General features: G+C 39.7%; 1 protein-coding gene across 1 annotated transcript in view; it reads right to left on the bottom strand.

Moving 5' to 3' along the window:
* Dhx40 (DEAH-box helicase 40) overlaps positions 1-25833 on the bottom strand; it is a 38474-nt gene extending 12641 nt beyond the window's left edge. The window contains exons 1-12 of the mRNA XM_052194320.1: positions 25652-25833; positions 24684-24851; positions 22139-22284; positions 19192-19311; positions 18229-18456; positions 17726-17792; positions 16260-16391; positions 12184-12283; positions 8389-8475; positions 8073-8255; positions 4628-4708; positions 3026-3183 (exon numbers count right to left, since the gene is read on the bottom strand). Of these exons, the coding sequence (XP_052050280.1) occupies positions 3026-3183; positions 4628-4708; positions 8073-8255; positions 8389-8475; positions 12184-12283; positions 16260-16391; positions 17726-17792; positions 18229-18456; positions 19192-19311; positions 22139-22284; positions 24684-24851; positions 25652-25763 (1582 nt within the window). The 5' untranslated portion in view covers positions 25764-25833. The remainder of the gene's footprint in view (positions 1-3025; positions 3184-4627; positions 4709-8072; positions 8256-8388; positions 8476-12183; positions 12284-16259; positions 16392-17725; positions 17793-18228; positions 18457-19191; positions 19312-22138; positions 22285-24683; positions 24852-25651) is intronic.
* Between the last annotated feature and the right edge of the window lie 1063 nt (positions 25834-26896).

The following is a 26896-nucleotide window of genomic DNA, read 5'->3' as shown; positions in this document are numbered from 1 at the left end:
ACTATTTTACTGGGAAAAAAATTGTAACTGGGCATATTATGAGACTTTATAATTTTGTAAAAAAATGTATTTATTTGTGCTTGTGTATGCTCATTTGCCAAGGCATGTCTGTAATAGTCAGAGAACAACTTATAAAAGTTAATTCTCTCCTTCCATCATGTTCTGAATTCTGAGGAACTCAGGACACCAGGACTTAGCTTAACAGTTAAGACAACTAACTGTTCTCAGTAGTTCCAGAGGATCTAGCATCCTCTTTTGGCCACGCCAGGCACAAGGCAAGCATACGGTGCACAGATATATATGTAGGCAAAACACTATCCGCATTAAAAACAAAAACAAAAAACAAAAAATGAAAACCTCAGGGCATCAGACTTGGCAACAAATGCCTTAACTCACTGAGCCATCTTGCAAGCCCAAGAATCATAATGTTGACAGTTAAAATTGAGGTCTATTTGGGGTAGGCAGCAGACTGATGCAATAACACAGTACTTTTACAGAAAAATAGATCCACCATTATAATTATGGCAGTGACAAACTAGTCTGGACCCAATACTCATAGCCTATAAAAAGAAAGGCCAGTGAGGTGTATACTCTATTGTTATGGTATTAGCTTTTGACAAGGCATAGCAACTACTCCAAAGGTCCCTGTGGGAAAAGTTATTTCCCTAGGTGAAAAAACAAAAACAAAAACAAAAAACCCAACACGTGTTAAAATGTCTCATACTGACACACCAAGAAACAAAGAGAGGAAAAGATACAAGGACACAGAAACCTTAAAAAATACTCTATGGATAAAGGGCTGAACTACCTGTTCTTCTCATTCTAAGAAAACAAGTTAATGTATTACTAATTTACCACAAAAGAACAAAGGTTCACCTTATTATCTAGCTTTATCCTGAAGGGAAATTAACTTTCGACTAGGAATGTTATATACTTCCTATGCCAAACAACTAAGTTAAAGGATAACAAAATATAAAACTACTTATCCTGTTTCCTGTCTCAGAGATGTATGGTAAGGCCCCTAAAAGTCTCTGTGAATTACTGGAGACCAGAATAAACAGCCAGGCTTCATGTACTGGTTAGAGTCTCCACACTCTAAGATGGTAATTCTTCCTAACTTGGTTTACTATATCACACAATCACCAAGTCTTTTTTTGTTTTGTTTTGTTTTTTTCAGACAGGGTTTCTCTGTGTAGCCCTAGCTGTCCTGGAACTCACTCTGTAGACCAGGCTGGCCTCGAACTCAGAAGTGCTGGGATTACAGGCATGCGCCACTACTGCCTGGCTCCCACCAAGTCATTTTATTGATTTCAACTGATTCTGCAGTTCATGTGGAAAGGAAGAGAGTCAGAACAGCTAGGACAGTACTGAAGGGAAGAACACAGTCAGGGGTTACCTTATCTAACTTCGAAAGAAGGCTCCTACAAGAATAGTCACTGATCTATGACAAAGGGAAGGAAGGCATTTCAAAAGAGAAACAATATTTTGAACAAATGGCATAGAAACAAATGTACATCCAACTACTATATGACACATTAAGAGAAGAATCCAGATGACTATAGTACAGCAATGACCTCATTGGTAAGGCACTAAAAACACATAAGAAAACAGTTATATTGGGCTTCATTAAAATCAAAATCTTCTGTCTACTAAAGGCAATGCCAAAACAATGAAAGGATAAGCCAAAGATTTGAAGAAAACACTTAACATCCAGGAGGAGGTGGTGTGCACCTTTAGTCTCAGTGCTCAGGAGATAGGGGCAGGCAGATCTCACGAAGTTCAAAGCCAGCCTAGTCTACATAGTAAGTTCCAGAATAGCCAGGGCTATCCTATTTTGAAATTCTAAAACAAACAAACAAACAAACTGGACAATGATGTTATAATGATGTTATTGCAACTTTTTTTACTTTGGCTTTCTGAGACACGGTTTCTTTGTACAGCCCTGGCTGTCCCTGAACTTAGAGATCTGCCTGCCTCTGCCCCCTGAGTGCTGGAACTGAAGGAGTGGACTAATGAGGTGCACTCCTACCACCTGCCTGCAACTTTTTTTTTTTAACCATCCAAAAGGTAACCATTGCGTTTAGTAAGTGGATAAACAATTTTTTGTAACAGAATGGAATTCAGTTTAGTGACTAAACAAAGAAATCAAGCATCATGTTACAAAATACAGACACACTGGCAAGTGAGGAAGTCCACCTGAAATGTTACATACTGTTCACAAATAGAAGGCATTCTGGACATGGCAAATTATAAAAACTAATAAAAGCAAATGTCAATTGGGTTAGTTTAGTGTGTGTGTGTGTGTGTGTGTGTGAGAGAGAGAGAGAGAGAAAGAGAAAGAGAGAGAGAGAGAACACATATATTCTCATTCGTACCTGGAAACCAAGGCACAACCTGAGAGAAATGATGTGGGAATGAATGAAGAGAGAACAAGAAATGTTTAAACAAGTAAAAACTATTGGTTATGATTCTGCAATGGTAGGTATTGGATATACGGAAAAACCATCAAAAGCAGCAAACATCCTTCACAAATAAAAGACAGTAGTAACTGGGGAAAATGTGTGGCTGAGAGAATTGGAACCTTCTAAACTTACTCCTCATTTTTCTGTTAATGTAAAACTTTTCTAAAGAAAACAGTCTATAAGGCACAGGATGACAGACAGTGTATTATTTTATTTGAGACAGGGTCACATTGGCTGCCCAATGTAGCCTTAAATCAGGATCCTCTGCCTCTATCTCAAGACAGCATTTCTTACAGGCATATTTCACCATAACCAGCAATTAAACTTTTTACAAAAAATAAAACCTACTTACCAAGCATGACAATTATAGTTTGATTTCCAGGATCCAGCCAGTGGATCGAGAGAACCAACTCCTCCAAGTTGATTTGACTTCTATACATTCGCTGTGGTGTGTGTGTCCTGAGTACACATATACTTGTGCACATGTGCACACACATAAATGAATAGATAAAATAATGTAATACAAAGAAGAGCTCTTAAAATAAATAGGATAAAGTGCTCACCAGGTCTGATGAAGACATTTTCCACGGATAGCATTGCTGCAATTGGAAGCAGCAAATCTTCACAGTCAAGAGAAGCAGCCCTGATCACTGCACACGTCAGATGTGGAGGGAGAGGGAACTCCACCATAGATAAACCCAATCTTGTCACATGACCACTCCTTAACAGAAAGAGAAGCATTTCAAATCTGGGACAATACAACACTCATCGTTCAGAATAAGTAATATATAATTGAATTACTACAACTCATCCCTAGAAATTCAACTTAAAGAATAAACCATTGTGGTCACTGGCAAGAACAACAAAAAGGCCGAGCAGTGGTGATGCACATCTGTAATCCCAGCACTCAGGAGGTACAGACAGGTGGATCTCTGAGGTCAAGGCCAGTCTGGTCTACAGAACGAGTTCCAGGACAACCAGGACTACACAGAGAAACTCTATCTTTTAAAAAAACAAAAAATAAATCTTCTGCTGTCAGAAGCCTTACTCCCTGACTTTCTTGTTGTGTAGTTATTTAAATACTGTATGTGCATGCTAATGAAACAGCACATGTATGAGAGGGGGAGGGATGGTCAGAGGACAACTGAAGGAAAATGGTTCTCCTCTTCCATCACAAGAGTCTGGGTGATCAGACTCATATTGTCAGATTTAACAGCAGGCATCTTTGGCCACCTGAGCTATCTCACCAGCCCAGAAGTCTGATACATCCAAATATCTACTCAATAGGACCAAAGACAGTACTATAAAGCTACAAACATTTAACAGAGCACAGAGATGTCCTTGAAGAAATGAAGGAGTCAAAATTATTAAACCTCATCTCAACACACAATCATGACAATAAAGTGTACTTAGCATTTTTATGTACGTAGAATAATGCTTGGCACTAAAATGGTATTAATAATGACTTTCGCACTGAAACCCATTAAACAGTAGTGCAGAGGCTGCTATAGTTTGGCTTTAAAAGGGCTAGAGAGATGGCTCAGCAGGTAAGAGCATTCACTGCTCTTCCAGAGGTCCTGAGTTCAATTCCCAGCAACCACATGGTGGCTCATAATCATCTGTAATGGGATCTGATGCCTTCTTCTGGTGTGTCTGAAGGCAGCTACAGTGTACTCACATACATGAAATAAATATCTTTTAAAAAAATAAAAATAAATAAAATAAATAGTTGGCTTTTAAAAACATTTCATTTCTTCTCCTGGTTTACAGAACTTTTTGGCTGTTTAAGGGATTTTTTTTTTCCTCTCAGCAATTCAAATGTCAGCCTCAGGCTCCCAGGTACTAAGATTACACATTACAGACATGCACTACCATGTCTAACTACAAGAAAATATCTTTATGGTACAGTGTTTAAGTAGGAATTATAGTGAACAAAGACCAAGGACAGACTTTAAATTTATGTAAAACAATTCACTCATATTGAAATAAATTGCTTTCTACTGTTAAACACTTAGAACCGGTCTTAAAAAAAAATGGACAAGCCAGGAGCACAAAATCATACCTATAATTCCAGTACTTAAAAATCTGAGGCAGGAGGATTATAGCTTGAGCTACATAGCTACAAACAAACAAAAAGACTAGCATGTTTGGGTTGTATTTTTTACCTGTCAATAGCATCACACTGGTAAAGCTGTTTAAGTGCTTCCAAAATAAGTCTTTCATTAGGTGGATCCAAATATGGAAACCTATATATTTAAATGAGATAGGAGAAAATCAGGATTAGTCATAGCAGTACTTTTAACACCCTTCATAAAAATTTCCTTAAAAAATTTCACTTCTCCACCTTATTTTCTTTCTTCATTTCTTTCTTCATTCTGTTTTGTTTTCTTTTTGAGACAAGGTATCTTTCTTGATAGCCCTGGTTGTCCTAGAAGCCACTATGTAAACTAGGCTGTCCTCAAACTCTTAGAGTCTCCTGTTTCTGCCTCTGAAGTGCTGGGATTAAAGCTGTACATAACCACACCTAGCCTGGATCCATTTTTCAAGTCCTCTTCTCTTTGAAAACATTTTATCACCAGGAAAATTGTGCTTTTTCTGAATCACATTCCTCTCATTCAAAATGCACATCTTTTTATTCTCCTTGGCTGAATAGAATATTCCCATCATTACCCTTATCATTTTTTATAAGTTATTTTTATTTTATTTACATTGTAGCTGTCTTCAGACACACCAAAGAGAGCATCAGATCCTATTACAGGTGGTTGTGAGCCACCATGAAGTTGCTGGAGATAGAACTCAGGACCTCTGGAAGAGCAGTTAGTACTCTTAACTGCTAAGCCATTTCTCCAGCTGCCCGCCCCCCCCCCCCCTTTAAAAGATTTATTTATTTTATGTATATGAGTAAACTGTAGCTGTCTTCAGACTCCAGAAGAGGGCATCAGATCCCATTACAGATGGTTGTGAGCCACCATGTGGTTGCTGAGAATTGAACTCAGGTCCTCTTGAAGAGCTGTCAGTGTTCTTAACCAATCCTGACTCATACTTTGTAGGGAACTACTCTCTCTTTTCTTCTGAAAGCAAAACTGTTTTTACTGAATGTTTACAAAACAAAGGAGAGGACCAACAAGATGGATCAGTGAGTAAAGGGGTTGCCATCAAGCCTGACAATGAGTTCTGTCTCTAAGACAACATGGTGGAAGAAGAGAACTGATTTTTTAAAGTTGTGTTCTGACCTCCATATGTGCACATATGTGTGTGCACACAATCTAAATAAAGAGAAAGCAACTACTAGATAAATTCAAATTATCTAATAGTAACTGAGAGCTGTCCTTGATTTCACAGAGAACTACCCGATTCTGCCTCCCAATAAGTAAAATTAAATAAATTACAAGGGAAATGGCTCAGAGAATAAAGTGCTACCACACAAGGCTTACACCTGATTTGTTTCTTGTTTTCCTTTCTGTCTTTTATGGTCTTATTTGAGACAGGAATGCTGTGTATCCCACACTCCTCCCAGCAGTCTTTCCACCTCAGCTCTCCTTGGACTAAGATTACAGGTATGTGCTGTAATGTACAAACCTGTAATCCTACCACCTGAGAAATAAAGGCAAAAGGATCATGAGTTCAAAGCCAGTCTCAGTTACATATCAAGTTCAAATCCAGCCTGGAAAACATGAGACCCTTTCTCAAAAACCAGCAATAGCATCTGGAGAGATGGCTCAAGCATTAAGAGCACTTGAGGATCTTACAGGGGACTCAGATTTGGTTCCTAATACTCACATGGTGGCTCATAACTATATGTAACTCCAGAGGATCTAATACCCTTTCCTGATTTCCACGCATGCAAAAATACACACATTTATATGGAGGCAAATATCCATATACATAAAAATTAATAAAAAATTTAAAGCAAGAGAATAATAACAGTACATACAAGTAATTTAAAATGAACTAGTAAGAATATGAATTCTTATCTCTAATGTATATTCACTCTTGCTTATCTGTACTCTGTAGTTCTTTGAGAGTATCCTAGGAATTAGTGCCAAGCTTACTGGGCAGTTGCTTTCAGAGGCTCCTCTTACTAAATGAGAAGCTATAACAACACTTTTTAAATCTGGATTAATCTGAAAGTTTCAAACCTGTTTGATCATTTGGTTCTTTCAATGGCTTTTTGGTACTTCTTTCTCATTGGTATAATTTTACATGTTTTGCTCTGCATTCTCAATTAGAGAATCGCCAGTCTTGAGACAGAGAGGGTGCTGCACACCTATAATACCAGTAACTAGAAGTCAAAGTCAAGTGATCACTGTGTGTTTGAGACTAGCTTGGTCTATAGAACATGTTGTAGGCTAGCCAGGAATTCATAGTAAGACTCCGTTTCATCATCAACAACAACAACAAAATCTCTAGTCTTACTTGAAACCAACCAAACTGGGTTCCTAAGAGTCTGGGTTGCCTATAAACACAGCACTCAAGAGGAAAGAGCAGGAGCAGAGCTGAAGCCAGTCTAGTCATCATAGTGAGTTCCAGGACAGCAAGGGCTATTTAGTGAGGGAGGCCCTGACTCAAACTAACACACAAAAAAGCTATGTGCCATTACATATGGCTCTAAAAACCACTTTCTAATTAGAATTACAGTCACATGTCTTAAATTAAAAATTAATATTGGCCTGGCAGTGGTGGCACATGCCTTTAATCCCAGCACTTGGGAGGCAGAGGCAGGTGGATTTCTGAGTTGGGAGGCCAGCCTGGTCTACAGAGTTCCAGGATAGCCAGGGCTACTCAGAGAAACCCTGTCTCAAAAAACCACAAAAAAAAACAAAAAACAAAAAAAAAAACAAAAAAAAAAAAACAAAAAAAAACAAAAACCCAAAAACAAAAAAAACCCCACAAAAAACAGTGATCAAGTCAGGAATAGTGGTGCACACTTTTTAATCCCAGCACTCAAGAGGCAGAGACAGGCAAATTTCTGTAAGTTTGAGGCAAACCTGGTCTACATAGTGAATTCTAGGACAGCCAGAGTTATAGTGTAATTCTGTCTCAAAACAAACAAAACAAAACAGTAGTCACTTAAGTTAATCAAATAAGTATCAGCATAAAAAAGCCTTATAAAGCCAAAGTTTAAATATAAGCAAAGGAGGCTGGAAAGATGGCTCAGCTATTAGGGGCTAACTCACGATCCAAAATAAATATGATCAGAGGATCTCAATAAAGTGATAGAAGCTTTATATGGAAATAAAAATTTCAAAAAACACAAAGACAAATAGTAGTTAAATACTGTTTACTTCTGGATCCCTCAATCTTCAGTGACAGCAGTTTGGGACTGATAGAAATGTTCTGCAATCTGAAAGTGGTAATGGTCACATAACACTGTGAATCTACTAACAACAATCTGAACTGTATACTTTAAAATGGCTAAAATCATTAATTTTATTTTAGGTGGATTAACATTTTTGGTTTAGTTGAAAAGCAGTCAACATGAAAACCAACCCTGAAAACAGGTGAGCTTCAATCTCAGGGACACATCAGTCAAATGACACAGAACAATTTCCGAGAAATAAGCAGGCTTCTTTCGTTCTAGCCATAGCTCTTTCAGGGTTGCCAACGTACCTTATGACATCATGTATGGCAAGGCACTTTAATGTCAGAACTACAGATGTCAAACTAGTTCTCTTAATCTCTGGGATCACATGATCAGGCATACACTGGTTCCAGAAGTCTTTACTGTAAATCCTAAAGCATTTTCCTGTGGCCGTCCTGCCAGCTCGGCCGCTTCGTTGTAGAGCTTCACTTCTGCAGGAGAAAGTAAACACAGTCCCAACACTGTTTTGTGAGCTTGACAAATATTTTACTTCCAACATTCAAACCAAGTAGAAATACTCTAACCAGCTGTTATTGAATTAAAAGGCTAGATAAAGAGACTTACTTTGAAATAGGAACCACCTCCAGGATGTCCAGCCCTAATCTCGGGTTATGATTTAATTGCTTCACAAAGCCTCCATCCACCACATATCTAAAAGAATGAAAGCAAGTTAAATGCTAGAAAGTAAGTCAAGGTGTGTTAATTTTTATTTTATTTTATGTGCAGCAGTGCTTTCCAGTACCCTTCTCACTGTGCACCACATGCATGTCTATGGCCACAAAAGCAAGAAGGTGGCTCTCAGTGGATCTTCTGGAAATTAAGTTCACAGACAGTGTCACCAACTGACAGCAGGCAGTGCTCTTAGCCACTAAGCTATCTTTCCAGCCCCTAAACTTGCTAATTTTAACCACTTCAGAATCTCCTTTTCTCCCTCAGTCACTGCATTATTTACATTAAATATAAAATTTGAAAGTCAGGTTGGTGAGGTGGCTCAGAGTAAAGGCACGTGCCAACAAGCCAATGACCTGATTTCAAGCTTTGGAACCAGGATGGTACAAGACAAGAACCCATTCACACAGTGGTCCTCTGCATGTACACACACACACACACACACACACACACACAAACACATAAATAAATGTAAAAAGAAATGGCTTCTATGGACTCCTCATACACAGCTGATGGTAAAATAAGACCCTCACAAAGGAACAGTGGTGATGAGGGAGACATTTTGGCCACTCTTCAAAGAGCTGAAGTAGAATTACCATATGATCTAGCAATTTCATTCTCAAAACAGACACTGGCTTTTGTTATAGAGGATTAGGGCTTGAACCCCAGCACTCACGTGGAGGCTCACAACCACCTGTAACTCCAGTCAGAGGGGATCCAACAGCCTTCTGGCCTCTATGGGCACTGCATGCATGAGATACACAGACATAAATACACGAAAAACATGAATACACATAAAATAAAAACAAAACCTGACAAATTCAGAGCCAGCAAGATGCCTCAGTGGGTAAAGAGTTTTATTTTGGGTGATCAAATATTTTGAAACTGGTTAGAAGTAGTACTTACACAAACTATAAATGTGTTAAAATTTTAAATGTCCATTTTAAAATTATTAAATAGGGTTCACACTCACCTATAAACTGTTGCAACAGACTCAAAATCTAATTCTTTACCATTCCATTTTAAGCCAATGTAGAGCCAGATGAGTAAAGAGTTAAGTGAGGAAAAGTACCAAGTCTATCATTTTACTAATCAATATTGAAGGCTTTTGCCCATTTGGGAAACATAAAATTACAGAAGTCAATGTATTCTACTTCTCTACTAACACCTTTATAAAAAAAATTACTTTTTTTTCTTTTAAATTTTAAATATTTATTTATATTTTATTTTTGGCGTAAGGTTTTACTATATAGCCCAGGGGACTCTGTAGTCACTATGTAGATCAGTATGGACCCAAACTTACAATCTTCCTGCCTTGGCCTACTGAATGCTAGAATTAGATGCATTTCAACTCACCTGGATAAAAAACCATTTTATTTATTTATTTATTTATTTATTTATTTATTTAGAGACAGGGTTTTTCTGTGTAGCCCTGGCTGTTCTGGAACTCACTCTGTAGACCAGACTGGCCTCGAACTCAGAAATCTCACTCTGTAGACCAGACTGGCCTCGAACTCAGAAATCCCAGAAATCCGCCTGCCTCTACCTCCCAAGTGCTGGGATTAAAGGCGTGTAACACCACTGCCCGCTATTTTCATTTTTTTAAAGAATTACTTACATATATATATATATATGTATATATATATATACACACACACACACACTGTAGCTGTCTTCAGACACACCAGAAGAGGACATTAGATCCCATTACAGATGGTTGTGAGCCACCATGTTGCTGGGAACCAAACTCAGGATCTCTGGAAGAGCAGTCAGTGCTTTTAACTGCTGAACCATCTCTCCAGCCCGATTTTTATTTTTCCTGCACACAGATGTTTTGCCATATATATACACACATATATACACATATGAATACACAGAGGCCAGAAAATGGCACTAGAACGCCTGGAACTGGTGGAGGTCATACAGTTTTGAGTTACCATGTGAATGCTGGGAATTGAAACCAGGTCCCCGCCAGTCACAGCAAATGCTCTTTTAAGTCTCTGTCTCTCCCTCTGTGCGTTTGTGTGTGTGTGTGTGTGTGTGTGTGTGTGTGTCTTGTGCCTTCAGAGTCCAGGAAAGAGTACTGTATCACATGAAACTGGAGTTAGAAGCAGTTTTGAGTTGTCATGTGGTGGGTAGGAATTGAACCCAGGTCCTCTGAAAGAACAGTATGTATGCTTAAGCACTGAGCTATCTCTCCAGCCCTTAACCATTTTTTCTAAGAAAAAGAAAATTAATTTCTCTTTACTCATTCACGCAAAAGAAATATAATTGAGTCTTAGAGACTGTGGTCTTTGTATGGCAGGCAGACAGATTTAGTTAAGAATATAAAATACACTGGATAAAAAATAAGTACCAGAAAGGGATGTGGCTCAAAAGCCTGAAAGAATCTCACACTAGCTATGAATCCAGAAATAAACTTTGCAGGTGATTCTCATTTTACTCAAAATTGGTCTGTATTATTGATTACACCCAAAACAATAGAGATTTGTACCATAATTCAGTTTCACAAGGAAGTGAGAAGAAATGCTATTTCCACATAAATACTAAATTACCAAATTGTGTGGAAGACAGAAAGGCATATCAGATTATGCAAGGTCCACATTAATATGATAGAAAAACAGCTGGCTGAAACCAATGAAACATTATAAGTATTATCTTGTATTTAGGAAAAAAGACCTAGTTACCAAATACAATCCAGAGTGTATTTCCTAGTCCATTTCCCATTTAAAGCAACAGTAATTATAAAAAATGAAAAGTGAGCTAGGTGTGCTGGTGCATACCTTTAATTACAAAACCTGGGAAGCAAAGGCAGGCAGATTTGAATTTGAGGCCAACCTGGTCTAGTGAGCTCCAGATCAGCCAGGTCTACACAGTGAGACCCTAATTTAAAAAAAAAAAAAGTGAGCATAAGTTAAGAACATTTAAAAAGTGGCTGGAAAGATGAGTCAGCAGTTGAAAGCACTTGCTGTGCAATTGTGGAGACTGGCATTCTGATGCCAGCATCAATGTAACCATCCAGGCACGGTCCTGGCGTGCCTAGCTCCAGCAGAGCAGGCGGAGACAGAGAATAACGGGGTTTGTATGGCTAGCCCCATAAAAAACAGGAGCTCTAGGTTCAGTGAAAAACCCTGCCTCAAAAGGAACAGGGTGAGTGACAGAAGAGGATACCCAATGTCCTTTAGCCTCTGTGTGTATGCGCACTGAAAATACACTTAAGAAATACTAAACAACAGGGGCCAAGTGAGTCTCAGTGAAGAACATGGGTTTGCAAAGTCTGTAATGAGGTATGACTAACCAAATGACTGCCTCACTTTTAGAGAGTTTACAAAAGTTGCTAAACCAGAGGCAACAATACAGCTCAGTGGGAAAAGGGTTGTGTATGAAGTCTGGCCACCTGAATTCAATTCTAGGACCCACAAGCTCCAACATCCTCAAGCTGCCATCTTACCTCTGCTAGCATACATGCAAAAGACCTGTCAGGCAGTGGTGGTCCCTGGCTTAATCCCACCACTTGGGAGGCAGAGGCAGGGGGATTTCTGAGTTTGAGGCCAGCCTGGTCTACAGAGTGAGTTCCAGGACAGCCAGGGCTACACAGAGAAACCCTGTCTCAAAAAACCAACCAACCAAACAAACAAACAACCAAACAAACAAACAACCAAACAAACAAAAGACTTTTAAAAGTTGTACCTGATCCCATCTATTGTCAAAGATGTTGCAGAAATATTGGTGGATATAACACATTTTCTAATTCCAGGTGGAGGTGGCAAAAATATTCTCCTCTGTTGATCTAAAATATATATTGGGGGGGGGGAGAAAAAGGTTTAAAACATTCCCTTTTGGACATCAAGCTTAAAAGAAATGATTTATTTTCATTACAAGTTGCATTTTCATCTCCCTCTCCGTCCCCCATCTCCACCCCCCCCACCCCCCCCCCACACTTTTCTTTCTCTTTCCTGTGTACCCCTGGCTGTCCTGCTGTCCTAGAACTCTCCTTATAGACGAGGCTGCCTCCGGAGTGCTGGATTTAAAGGTGTGTGCCACTACACCTAGTTTATCACCTCTTAAATAATATGGAATATAAACTGTAATGACAAAAAGTAAGACTATTTCACTTTTAAGATTTTCAACTCCAGCTGGAGAGCGGTCTCAGAGGTGAAGAGAACTCACTGCTCTCATGGAGGGCCCCTACTTGGATCCCAGCACCCATATCAGTTCCCAGAGTCCACGTGGGAAGGTTCAAAACAGCCTGCGACTCCAGCTCAAAGGACCTGACACCCTCCTCTGGACTTCTCATGTACCTGCTTCACACTTGCACACATCCACACAAACACACACACATTTACACATAATTATAAAAATATCTCCTACAGTAAGGTCATAAGTGGTTGCTAGGCACAGTCTAGGACAAAGAGTAAGTTAAGTTTATGTAATCTTAGAAGAGACTGCATAGCACCTGTCCACATTTGACAGATGGAAATATTAGATGTTTTAACTGGGAAGACATTTTAAGATATTCATTTAATAAACAATATCATAGCTAATGCAGAAGAGTGACTAGAAAATATCTGCCTTTAGCTCCATGTGATGTTTCACACCCATAAATCCAGTACTCAGGAGACTGTCAGAAGGATCCCAAGCTCAAGACCAGCCTAGGCTACATAATAATATCCTCTCATTTGTTTTACCTATTCATCAAACCCAGCTATGGGTCAGTGTAAAACTCCTTTCTATAAGCCACAAACGATAAACGCTTCTCCATCTCCTTACACTCAAGTGAAACTTCTATGTCACCAAACCATGACAACAATGCAAAGAAGTGTTATAAAAGTTATAAAAGTATCCCCAATACCCACAAAAACAACAATACAGAAAAGTGCAGTGATGCAGTAACCAGACTAAAAGGCACTGAAAGAACCCACAGGCTGCAGAGATGGCGCATGTTATGAGAGCACATACTCTTCTCACAAGCACCCATATCTGGCAGCTCACAATGAACTGCTTACAACTACTAGTCTAGGGACACAATGCCTCTGCAGACACCAGCAATACTGTGCACATACCCACACAGGGAGATATTCATAATTAAAAATAATAAAAATACATCTTTAAGAAAAATCTTTAAAGGAGGGGCAGATCCCAGGCATCTGAGGTCTCTCTCTTCCTCGTCTCCTCAGTGCCTCTTTGCATTGCTAAAACTACTATAACAATTATTATTCTCATAATGGACCAGCAATAGCTTACCCATGGCAGTACTCAAAAGAAAAATTAACCCAAAACCTCCAATGATAGTTATATCCATACTAAGTCATACAACAACTCCCATCACATAGATATATACATGAGCACAGAAAATTACATATACTCAAAAATAAAGATGATCATATCTGGCAGTCATAGTGGAACCAGAAGTGTACTTTTGGAAAGAATGTTTACCACTGGAGATGGATGGCAAATTGAATCATGGAAATCATGGAAAATAAATTAGCAGTGCATAGAACAACTCAATTCTCTCTCTCTCTCTCTCTCTCTCTCTCTCTCTCACACACACACACACACACATACACATGAAGAGAGAGAGAGCATGAGAGCGAGAGAGAGTGAGAGCCAGAGAGATCCCAACTCTAGCAATGGTTAAAAAAGAAAGAAATGATTTGGTAAAAGAACACCTCTAAAAGTTTTCTGGACTTAATAATTTTTTTGTGACTAATAAATTCATAACCCATGGTGAAGGGCCAAGTGTGGTGGTGTGTGCCTTGGGCTGGAAGATCTGGGACAATAAATGCACATGCCAGAACACTGACTTACAAGACTCAAGAGATATATGCTCAGGAGCAAGAAAGAACTGGAAAAGATTCTCAAGAGTCAGTCACGGAACTGGCAAGTAAGTCTGAGACCTCTCCAAACTGTTAAGGAAACATCAAATTAAAATGCAAACCTTAAGAAATAGTCTCATTTCACTGAGGAAAACAAAGCCAGGGAAGAAGGGCTAGCAACAGCCTCAGAAAAAAAAGCAGTCACAGGGATCAGGCACACACCACCATGCTGATGCTTCATCGTGGGTTCTGAATTTATTAGTCACAAAAACTATTTAAGTCCAGAAAACAATGAGAACCTTAAGAATTGCCTGTAAGCCTGGCTGTGGTGGCACATACCTTTGATCCCAGCACTCAAGTGGCAGAGGCAGATGAATCTCTGGAGTTCCAGGCCAGCCTGGTCTATAAAGCTTGTTTCAGGACAGCCAGGGCAACATAGAGACATCTTGTCTCAAAAAACAAAAACAAGGAAGGAAGGAAGGAAGGAAGGAAGGAAGGAAGGAAGGAAGGAAGGAAGGAAGGAAGGAAGGAAGGAAGGAAAGGAGGGAGAGAGGGAGGGAGGGGAGGGAGGGAGAGAGGGGGAGGGAGGGAGGTGGAGGGAGGTAGAAGGAAAGGAAAGGAAAGGAAAGGAAAGGAAAGGAATGGGAATGGGAATGGGAATGGGAATGGGAATGGGAATGGGAATGGGAATGGGAATGGGAAAGGGAAAAGGGAAAGGGAAAGGGAAAGGGAAAGGGAAAGGAAAAGGAAAAGGAAAAGGAAAAGGAAAGGAAAGGAGGAAGGAAAGAAAGGAAGGAAGGAAGAATTGCTTTTAAGATATAAAATGGAGAACACTAATCTATTACCAAGTGCCTATCACAAATGATTTCAAAAATAACATCTGGTTATTTAATCAAACTACAATAGTCTCTGGTTAACATCTTTATAGTTATTAATTTAAAAAGTTATTATTACTATTGTTTATGCATATGGGTGTTTTGTTTGCATGTATATCTGTGTACCTCACGTGTTCAGTGCCCAAGGAGGCCAGAAGCAGGCTTTAATCCTTTAGAACTGGAGCTACAGGCGTGAGCTACCATGTGTCGCTTGGAAAAGCAGTCAGTGCTCTTAACCACTGAGCTATCTCTCCAGTCACGACATCCTTTTAATTTTATAAGTCTAATCAAATAAAAAAGAAGTTTTACAGAACAAATTCTCTCATTCAACAGTATTTATTATAGCCAAATACTAAAAGTTTGCATATCCTCTTTGAACATACACACATATCCCAACTACATGATCATAGAGAAAGAAAGTCCACACTGCTTAATGCAAGACATATCCAAATACGTAAGATTTCTATAAATTTTGGAGCCATTGCAAACTAAGTATTGAGAGCTTATAGTCCTCATTTCAAAGACCCCACATACACACAAGTACCTCTGTTCTGTTGAAAGAACACATAATCCACTCTTAAAATACTAAGACGGAGACACAAGGCTCTCAGAAGTCACCATGAAAGGGTCTTAAGCAAAATCAGTTTTCTCAAGGGATGATGGCTCTACTTCTCTATTTCATGATTTGTGCTAAGGCATGGGAGTTATAAAATTGAAATCAGTTTGTAGAATTTTTTGTTCTACGCACTGAAGCTCTCTAAATTTTTCTGAATATATGCACTGTAATTCAATAAAAAACATTTTTAAAGGGGGCTGGAGAGATAACTCAGTGGTCAATCTCTTGCTGCTCTTGAATGGACCAGAGTTTGGTTCCCAACACCCATATTAAGCAATTCAGAACTGCCTATAACTACACTACTGAGGTATGCAAGGTACCCCTGCTAGCCTGGCTGGCCCCCAGAAGCTTGTATACATATTCACACTAATGCACACAGGAATACATGAATTAAAAAAAAAGAAATCATTTAAAACTCTTTACCAGCCAGTCATGTTTTCTTTCCTAGTGAGGAATTACCTGTTGTCATAGAGCCGTAACATGGCAGGATCAACAAGCCGTCTAGCGTGGTATCTTGTACATCATAATCATAGTCAACAGACTCCGCCATCTGAAAAAGCAGCTCACAACTCTTCTCTATCTCAAACTGGCCTGAAAGGAGAAGTTAGAAAACTTGGGGAATTGAACTGCAAATTTTAAAGATTATTTTAAAGTCCAGTTTAAAATTAGTTTAAGGTTATTCTAAATCATTCTTTTGATCTAAAAGAAGAAAAGCATGTAGGATATGCCCAACCTCAACAACAAAATTTAAGCAGAAGGATGTTCCTGATTTCTAAACAAACAAAAGCATTTATTTTGTTTACTGAATTACTCACACACAAAGAAAACTAGTACAGAAAGCACTGAATCCAGGTACAATTCAAAACTTGAATTTAACTTCCAAAAGGCAAAGATACAGTTTAAATGTCTCATTTCAGACTCAACAATGGAATGATTCATCCTGCTCAGAAGCAGCTAGTTAGAGGTTCACTACTCTTGAATCTAACTCTTCTATTTTTGACCCCTGCCCCAAGCTTCTACAAGCTTGTCTGCAATACATGAATGCCACACTTTATCAATACTACCATCTCACCACTTCAAGAAATGACAGTTGGGATGCCATCTGAATAACAGAATTAATCATTCAGAACCAGGTTTATTTAGCCAAGTTTGAACTCTATGTGCAGTATGCAAGACCAAAACAAAAAACAAACAAACAACCCCCCCCTTTTTTGTTTTTGTTTTTTTTTTTTCAAGACAGGGTTTCTCTGTGTAGCTCTGGCTGTCCTGGAACTCACTCTGTAGACCAGGCTGGCCTCGAACTCAGAAATCTGTCTGCCTCTGCCTCCCAAGTGCTGGGATTAAAGACGTGCACCACCACCACCACCACCACCACCACCACCACCACCACCACCACCGGCTAAACCAATCCCCTTTACAGAGTCAATCTCTTTCTGTGACAGGGCAGTGTGGTTCTCATGTGCTTACTGGTGACCCTGCCACTCTGTGTACCTGTTATCTAACAGAGAATAATAAAGAGATAAGGGAACAGCTGACAGAGTACACACTCCTCAGAGAAGCAGCAGTCTACTCTGGTGCTACATTTCCTCCATTCGAAAATAAGACATCAACCAAGCAGTGCTGTGTTCCTGTTCTCTCAGAACACTCTGGACAATGTATCAAGAAAGACCTTGTCTCAAAAACCACAAACCGTTTTATTTACTTATTTATTTATTGACCTATTGAGGGTTATTTGTTGTTGTTCCTTCTTGTTTTTAAACAGGGTCTTATAGCCCAGGCTAATCCTGAACTACATACACCTATCTATCCTAGAACTTGCAGTAATCCTCCTGCCTCACGCTCCAGAGTTTTAGTGTTAACAGCATCCACCACTACATCTGGCTAACAAATAAGAGACATTATTAAACCTAGCAGGGAATGCTCACCAGTCAGGAAAACTAAGATGTCTCCAGCCATTTCATTCAAATGAATATCCATGGTCACTTTCACAATCTAAAGCAAGCAAACAAACAAAAAACACACAAAAATGATATGCAGGTATAACATACTTGCTTCTCGACTACCATATCCCCTTGTACCACACAAAAAATTTCACTCAGGCTCCCAAAAATACTAGCATTCATTAAGGCTACTGATAAAATACAATAAGAGAACCAAGGTGGCTCACTGGGTAAGGTGCTTGCCATACAAGTTTGATGGATGACCTGAGTTTAATCTTTAGATCCCACATAAAGGTAGATGGAGACAACAAAGGCTAGAGAGTTGTCATCTGACCTTCATATGCATGCCATAGCATATGGGAACATCCCCCAACACATTATACATACAGTATAATAAATGAAATTTATAAAAACAAGATAAATTACCAAACTACCCAAGTAAATGAAATCTCACACACAAAAGATAAAAGAAGATTGCAAAGTAATACCGCTTGAATATATGCAGTATTTTCTCTGTCTCGTGGGCCAATCAAATTGCAGAATTTCTCTCTGACAGGATAGAGTCTTCCAGGTATATCAAATATGGGGCAATTTCCAAAGAATGCAGAGAGCTTGGCTAGCTCCATAGTTGCTGACATCACCACCACCTTTAAATGTTCTTTCCTGTTAGGAGACTTATCCTGAAACAGCTTCTTCAGTAAACCAAATAAGATATCCTGAAAGGAAAAGCTAGTAAGCCAAAAATGCTAATATTTTATTATTTTATTTATTTGATCTATCTGTCTCTCTGTCTCTGTCTCTGTCTCTCTCTCATTGAAGCTTGGTCTCACTATTTAGATCAGGTTGGCTTAGAACTCACTAAGTAAATCAGACTGGCCCTCAACTCACCGAGATCTGCTTGCCTGTGTTTCCTGAGTACTAGGAATATTTACTTTTGAGACAGTTTCAAGTAGCGCAGAACTGGCCTGAAACTAATGTAGTCAAGTAGGACCTTGACCTTCTGATCCTCCTGCTTCTACTTCAAGAGTACTAGAATTACAGGAGTGTATAACCATACCACCATTTCCATGATGTTGAGGATCATACCTAGGGCTTTGTGCATGCCAGGAAAGCACTCTACCAACTGAGCCACATCCCCAGCCCATGGAGCCTATTTTGTTTGTTGAGAATGTAGCATGGGCTAGCCTGGAACTCTTCTATAGACACTGGCCTCAAACTCTTAGAGATCTGCCTACCTCTGCCTCCTCAACACTGGGGTTAAAGGTGTATGCCATCATGCCAGCCCTGACCTATGTAAAATAGACTGCTATTATATCCAAGGGATTTCTAGTTTAAAAGATTAAAATGTAAGAGAAGGCAATTCTCCATACAAGAAAAAGCTACCTCAAACAAATGAACTTCTCATTAATCAAACATAAACAAACAAATAAATAAATAAATAAAATACTCACCGTAGTTAAAGTTCTTTCATGGGCTTCATCCAAAATAATGACACTGAATTTGTTAAGATTTGGATCTCCCAAAATATGTTTGAGTAAACACCCGTCAGTCATGTATTTGATTGCTGTTTCCTAACATAAAGCAGAGGACATCAACTTGTAGCATCACAAAACTTCACCATGACTTAACTAAGTCTCTACCCCCAAATGCATAGATCAAATCACCAAGTTCTACATAAAAGAGAATATAAAGCTGTGTATAACAAGGATGGTTGGTTAACTATAAACCATGTCACTTATACAGACAGGAACTAAGGGAGTGTCCTGAGATAGAACAAATTACCAATAAGAAGATACAAAGAGGTGCCTGGAATATAGCAAGATAAATACTTACAGACAAGGTAAGAGGGATACTTCAGCTGCCAAGGGCTTGCATTCTCTAGAATGCACAGGCCCTAGGTTCTATCTGTGGTATGGCAAACAAACTAAAAAACTTCACTGACTTTGTTATTAAGTTGTCAAATTATCTACTAACTTCAAGAACACGAAGACACAACACTGAATATGCTGGCTAGTCTTTGTCAACTTGATATGAACTACAGCCACCTGGGAAATGGGATCCTCAACTGAGAAACTGTCCTCACAGATTAGCCTCTGGCATGTCTGTGGGCCTTTTCTTGATTAAGGACTGACGTGAACAGTGCCCTCCTGGGACACCTGGTCCTAGGCAGTTCTATGAGAAAGTCAACTGAGGAAGCCATGGAAAGCAAACCAGTCAGCACCACTGTGGCCTCTGCTTCTTTTCCTACACCTTGCTTTCCCTCAAAGATGATCTGTAACCTATAGACAAATAAACTCTTTCCTCCCCAAGTTAATTTTGGTTGTTGCTTTATCACAATAAAGAAAACCAAATTAATACACTAGATAGACTCTGAAAACAGCTAAGTGTGATGCAAAAGACACAAGGTAAAAATACTGTGTCATTCCACTTTGCTTTACCTATGCATCTTCATAGAGAGATCAGTCCTACATGGACTGAATACACAATTTCTGTTTTTTTTTTTTTGTTTTTTTTTTTGTTTTGTTTTGTTTTGTTTCTTTTGGTATTTTTCGAGACAGGGTTTCTCTGTATAGTCCTGGCTGTCCTGGAACTCGCTCTGTAGACCAGGCTGGCCTCGAACTCAGAAATCTGCCTGCCTCTGCCTCCCAAGTGCTGGGATTAAAAGTGTGTGCCACCACCGCCCGGCGAATACACAGTTTTGGCTTGAGATTTTTAAAAGTTCTGAAACTAACAGTGATCGTTACACAACACTGTAAACTGTGACTATATCTGATGGTATTGAATTGTACACTTAAAATGGTTAAGTTTATACAGTGTACATTTTATTATAACAGAACAAAGTTTAAGTGTGAATGCAGCCAACACTGAGGCTGCAGAGACGACAGTCATTGTTGAAGAGCACTGACTGCTCTTGCAGAGGGTCTTATTTTGGCTCCCTGTACCCACAAAGCAGTTCACAACCAACCATTGCTCCAATCCTAGGAAACCCAATGCCCTTTTCTGGCTTTCTCAGGCACCAGAAATGCATGTAGTACACAGACATACATGCAGACAAAAAATATCCATACATAAAATGGATTTTTAAAGTAATAAATACATTTTAAAATCTATTTATTTACTTTCTATGTATGAATCTTTTGTTCATATAAGTGTATGTGCACCATGTGTGCCTGGTAGATGCCTTGGAACTGAGGCCATGGATGGTTATGAGACATTATATGAATGCTGGGAATTGAACCCAGGTCCCAGGTATTCTTAACCATCGAACCATCTCTCCAGTCTCTAGTAATAATTTTTTAAAAAAAATTCAACCAACACGTCAAGGAACCTATGATTGGAAAGAAGCACATAAAGAAAAATAAACACTAAAAAAAAAAGAAAGAAAGAAAAATAAACATTAATATTGTCATGGTTTGTATATGTTTGGCCCAAGGAGTAACACTATTTGGAGGTATGAACTTGTTGGAGTAGGTGTGTCACTGACCCTCATCCTAGCTCCCTAGAAGTCAGTCTTCTCCTAGCTGCCTTCTGAACAAGAGGAAGAACTCTCAGCTCCTCCAGCACCATGTGTGCCTGGATGCTGCCATGCTCCCACCATTATGATAATGGACTGAACCTTTGAAACTATAAGCAAGACCCAATTAAATATTGTCCTTTATAAGAGTTGCCTCAGTCACGGTGTTTGTTCACAGCAGTAAAACCTTAATTAAGACAAACATCATCTGATAATGAATAATCTAGTTGAGGATGGAGAGATAAAGAATCAGGTACCTAAGACAAAGCCTTAACAATATGCAACACAAATCAATTTTAGGGCCTATAGAGATGCCTTAGTGGTTGGTTAAGAACATTTGTTTTTTTCAGAGGATGAGGATTCAGTTCCCAGTACCTATATGGTAGCTTACAACCATCTGTAATTCTAGTTCTAGGGTATCTGGCATCCTTTTCTAAACTCCTTGGGTACCAGGCATGGTATACAACGACACTGGTTGGAAACACACTTATGTTCATAAAAAGTTAAAATAAAACAAAACCAAACACACAAACAAACTGAACTATTCTATATGGACTCTGGAGATGGTGCTCAGGACCTCATACTTGTCAGACAGGTACTTTACCAACGAGCTACCTCCAAAGGCCATGTCCTGTTCCCCCAACTCCTTAAAAAATGTTTTTTTTCTTTTTATGAAGGAGCCAACCTACTTGGGAGAGTGAGAGACCTTATCTTAAAAACAAAAAATAAACAACAAATCACATACATGGCACTTGGAAGACAACACTAGAAATTGTTCTCTGGCCTCAACACATTCGTGCATAATCAAAATCACAGAAAGAAACACATAAGGGCTGGGGCGTACATTTGTAGTATTTTAAATGTATACTAGTACATTTTTATACCTTGGAGCTGCAATCATCAAAACGAACTTGGTATCCTACTTTAGATCCCAGAGTGCATTTCATTTCTTCAGCAACCCTCTGAGCAACTGATATGGCAGCTACTTTTCGTGGCTGAGTCACACCAATCATACCATGCTGTGAAAACCCTATTAAAACCAGGATATAAACACAGAGTTTAGTTAGCAACTGTTTCTTCCTACTGAACTAAAATTAAAACTTTTCCTGGTCAATCACTACAAATAGTACATTTTCAAAAAAAAAAAAAAAAAAAAAAAAAAAAACCCTATAAATCAGCAACCTACTGAAGTACATTTGCATTAAAAAATCTTACTATTAGTTTAAAATAGAAACTCACATTCATAGACCAAAGAGCTCAGTAGGTAACCATGCTTACCTGATGATCCGAGTTCTACCCCAGATCCCATATCAGCAGAAGAACTGACTCCCTAAAGTTATCCTCTGACCTCTACATGCACACTGTGTCCTATATGTGCCTATACATACATACACAGATAGTATATAAAAGGAAATTAAAAAAAAAAAACCATAGCCATTCTAAATACACACGTTAATTAGGTTTGAGGTTTTTATTTTTCAAAATTTAAAAAGCATTTAAAGAATAGGCCAAGGATTCTGTAAGTTTGGTTTGTTTGTTTTACTTTTTGACAAGATTTCATTTGTCTACCATATTGGTTTCAGACTCCTGGGCCCTGTTCATCTTCTGCCTTGAAAGTAGCTATACTATGGCATTAGTGTTGCAATTGGCTTAAGCCAAGAATTGTAAAACTGAAATGCAAAAAACTCCACATACTTCCTAAACTTGTCTTTGCCTCAGAGGTAAAATTGGATTTAAATATACCACTTTTGCACACATTTTGTAGCCATTTTAACCATTTTAACATCTCCGCAAATGGATATGCACAGTGCAGTTAGTAGCTCTTTCTTTCTTTCTTTGTTTCTTTCTTTCTTTGTTTCTTTCTTTCTTTCTTTCTTTCTTTCTTTCTTTCTTTTTCGAGACAGGGTTTCTCTGTATAGCCCTGGATGTCCTGCAACTCACTCTGTAGACTAGAGGCTAGCCTCGAACTCAGAAATCTGCCTGCCTCTGACTCCTCAAGTGCTGGGATTAAAGGTATGCGCCACCACGCCCGGCAGCACTTTCTTTCTCAATGGCATATAAGATGATGGTATACCTTAACAAATAACGTCAGATTAGGACAGATGAACCAGATTAGGCCTGGGACTCAGAGCAAGGCATGATGGAGGCTTGCTCCAAAAGCACAGACAGGCTATTCTCAAATAAATAAATAAATAAATAAATAAATAAATAAATAAATAAATAAATAAAAATTTCCCAGTCAATGGCAACACACATCTTTAATCCCAGAACTCAGGAGTCACAGACATGTGGTTCTCTGAGTTCCAAGGTAGCCAGGGCTACACAGAGAAACCCTGTCTTGGAAAAAAGAAAAAAAAAAAGTAAAACTTCAAAGGATATGTTTTTATTTATGTATAGTCTGTATATCTCTGTATTTGAATGTGCATATTTAGGTTCCTTGGAGTCCAGAAGAGGGTATCAGAATCCCCAAAACTAGAATTATAAGTGGTAGTGAGCTGCCAATGTAGGTGCTGGGAACAAAAATCTGGTCCTCTGAAAAAGCAGCAAGAGCTTTCCTCTGCTGAGCCATCTCTCTAGCATCTCCAAACTTAACTTTTATTTTAATATGAATTATATACAAAATAATCTCTTTTCCAAACTTATGAAAGACAATGTTGTCCCACTGATGAGGCACACACTTTATTGGTAATTTGTTTGCTTGACTCTGGTAGAATCTGAGAGTATTTGCCTAATAAAGGTCTAGAGAAAGAATAAAATGCCAGCAACAGCAGGATAGTGGTGGCACACACCTATAATCCCAGCAGTCAAAGGCAGAGGCAGGTGCATCTCTGAGTCCCAGGCCAGCCTGGTCCACTGAGTGAGTTCCAGGACAGTCTGGTCTACAGGACTACACTGAGAAACCCTGTCTCAAAAAAACACCCCCAACAACAAAAATATGTCAGCAACAGAGATCAACTATCCTTTCCGCTTCACAATTGTTTCAGTTCTCACTGGCTAACAAGACAATCTTATCCTAAAAAAGAAAATTAACATCCTTTTATTTTTTTCCTCCTCATCATATAACCATAGCTGGCCCGGAGCTCACTATGTAACCATGTTAGCCTCAAAACTCAGAGATGTTCCTAACTGCCTATCAAGTGCTGGGATTAAAAGGTGCACCACCACAATCAGCCTTCTTCTTCTATCATCATCATCATTATTGCAGTAATTAAAAATATCAACATTATCATCATTACAGTAATTAAAAATATCACCCCAACAATTCCAGAGCCTGAAATAAATCCAGAAAGACAAGGAAACATGGGGAGTGTTAAGGATCTGGAAAAGCAAGGCAGCAATGGGCATTTGTACATTACAGTACTTTTTTATTAAACCTTAAAGAAGTTTTTTCTCTTTAGTGCTTCCAATTTAATCCAAGAATAAAATTACCTGCTTCATAAAGGTATTTAGGGAGTTGAGTTGTTTTACCACTTCCTGTATTTCCAGTAACGATGAGGAACGAATTGTCCCTCACAGCTTGAATGAGCTTTTTCCTTTGTTTCTGAATAGGAAACGTTGGAGTTGTTCCTCCCTCCTGTGATGTGCATCCTTTCTCTTCTGTAACAACACAAAAACATTTGTGCAATTAAAACACCTGAGAATATCTCTTTGACAAGATGTCTCAGACCGGAAAGAAGAATGCACAGGAATCACACAACAGGAAAGATCAATCTATGACTTTTTGGTTACACATCAACCATGTACAAATCACTCGTGGAAGTTTATAAACTCCGAATAACTTTTTGTTAAAATCAAACAACTTCGACATTGTTGATGTGTAACCGTACTTGACAGTGGAGCACAAGGCAAAGTGTATGTATGCATACCTACATAGAAGTACTAAACTCAATTTTATTAAACAGACCAAAACCCTGAGCATAGCGGAACAACTCTGAGAAGAATAAGAAGCCACCTGTATTTGCTTCTGATTCACAGTTCAAGTTAGGTCCCTGTTCAGAGTGACTGATATCCCAGAAGGCCAAGTGGTGGGTAACCATGGAAACTGGCTCCTGGAAACGGGCTCCCTTCATACCGTACCCAAAGGCAGGCTGGCGGCCCGACGAAGGGGAGGGGGATGAACGGGTAGAGAACAAAGGCTTTATGAGGCTGTAGAACCGCAGAAGGCATTTGGGCGTTCGGGTCCACTTTCTTGCCCCCCAGCGAGGTTCTCACCCAACTTGGGCTTGGCACCGCCCCCTTCTAATCCAAAGTGCTCACTGGACGCAAAGTTCGCCGTCAGACTTAAAAGACCCAAAGAACCTCTTAAGCTTCCTCCCCACCTCCTCTGCCACCCACAGATGTACTTTTCGCCCCGCAAATAACTCCCTCCGGCTACCACAGCGTCCCGCGGACCGCACCTCTGTCAGCGATGCGAACAGCTGACGGCCGTTCTTCCTGGAGCTCTATTGGCCGCTCGCCCTCCTCCTGCCGCCTTGGCGCCCTGCCCGCGACGGCGGGAAACCGGGACATAGACCCGGTCCGGAGAAGAAGCGAGCACGTCCACGGAGCTGAGGAGATGGGAGGGGAAAGGCGAGGGCGCGCCCTGATGACGTAGGGGTGTTTACTTCCGCGCGTGCGACTGGCTGAGAGTGGTGGGGGAGTGGCTCGATGATGTGGCAGCGTCTGCTTGGACGAGCCCGGGGCCCGAGGCCACACCCCCAAGGAGTCCTGCCCACTGCCACGTGCCTCCACCAACCGCGAAGTCACACCTGAACACCTGACGGCCTGTTCAGGTTTTTTCTAGAGTGAAATATGGTAGAGCAACACGTCCCTTAGGGGCCACAGCATCCCCACAAGTCTTGTCTATCTCCAGATACGAATTGAAATGACCCTTTCCCAGGAGCCAAAGCCATCCTACAATGTGACCTTGGGCAACTCATTTCCCTATCTTATAAGACACATAGTTACCGAGTTGCACTCTAACTTGTAGTTCTGTAGTTTTCGAAACTTAGAGTCCCATGCTGTTTCCCTTCATGGACCCCTTCAATTTATTTGAATATTTTCCACACCCTCCAAGAAGCCGGGAAGGCCCACAAAAGCCAGACTTTATGAACACTATTCATTGTACACCCAGCAGGGAACAGTGATTCGAGGTGGACTATAGGATTTGTTGAGGATAGATGAATAATATCTGTTTAAAAATAAACTGACTTTTAGAGGAAGTATATTCCTTAGGAAACACTACTGCTGAAAATTCTACAGGTACTATCTGAGGTGGTGGGGTTTATTTTTAAAGGTATGTTGGGGACTTGGTGTATAGTTCAGTGGTAGAATACTTATCTCCTATATGAGAGACCCTGGGATTCAATACCCAGTACAACACATAAACCTTATTAAAGCTGAGTGTGGTGGCTTTTACCCATGGTCCCAACACTTGGGAGGCAGAGGCAGAAGAATTACTGTGAGTTCCAGGTTACTACCGGGGTAATTCTGAGGATTAGACTCTGTCTCAGAAAAGGAGGTGAATAAAGGGTGAAGGGAGAAAGAACTGGAGTGAAGAGGAGAGGAAGAAAGAAGGGAGGGGGGAGGAAGGATGGAGGGAAAGAGGAGAGAAAAGGGGAGGGAGGGAGAGAGGGGGGTTCTTGGATTAGTCCTTCAGTGAT

The sequence above is a fragment of the Apodemus sylvaticus genome, chromosome 10, assembly GCF_947179515.1.
Source record: "Apodemus sylvaticus chromosome 10, mApoSyl1.1, whole genome shotgun sequence".
NCBI classification, from domain to species: Eukaryota; Metazoa; Chordata; class Mammalia; order Rodentia; family Muridae; genus Apodemus; species Apodemus sylvaticus.
The sequence above is the reverse complement of the archived record's forward strand: the minus strand, read 5'-3'. Positions and strand labels throughout refer to the sequence as shown.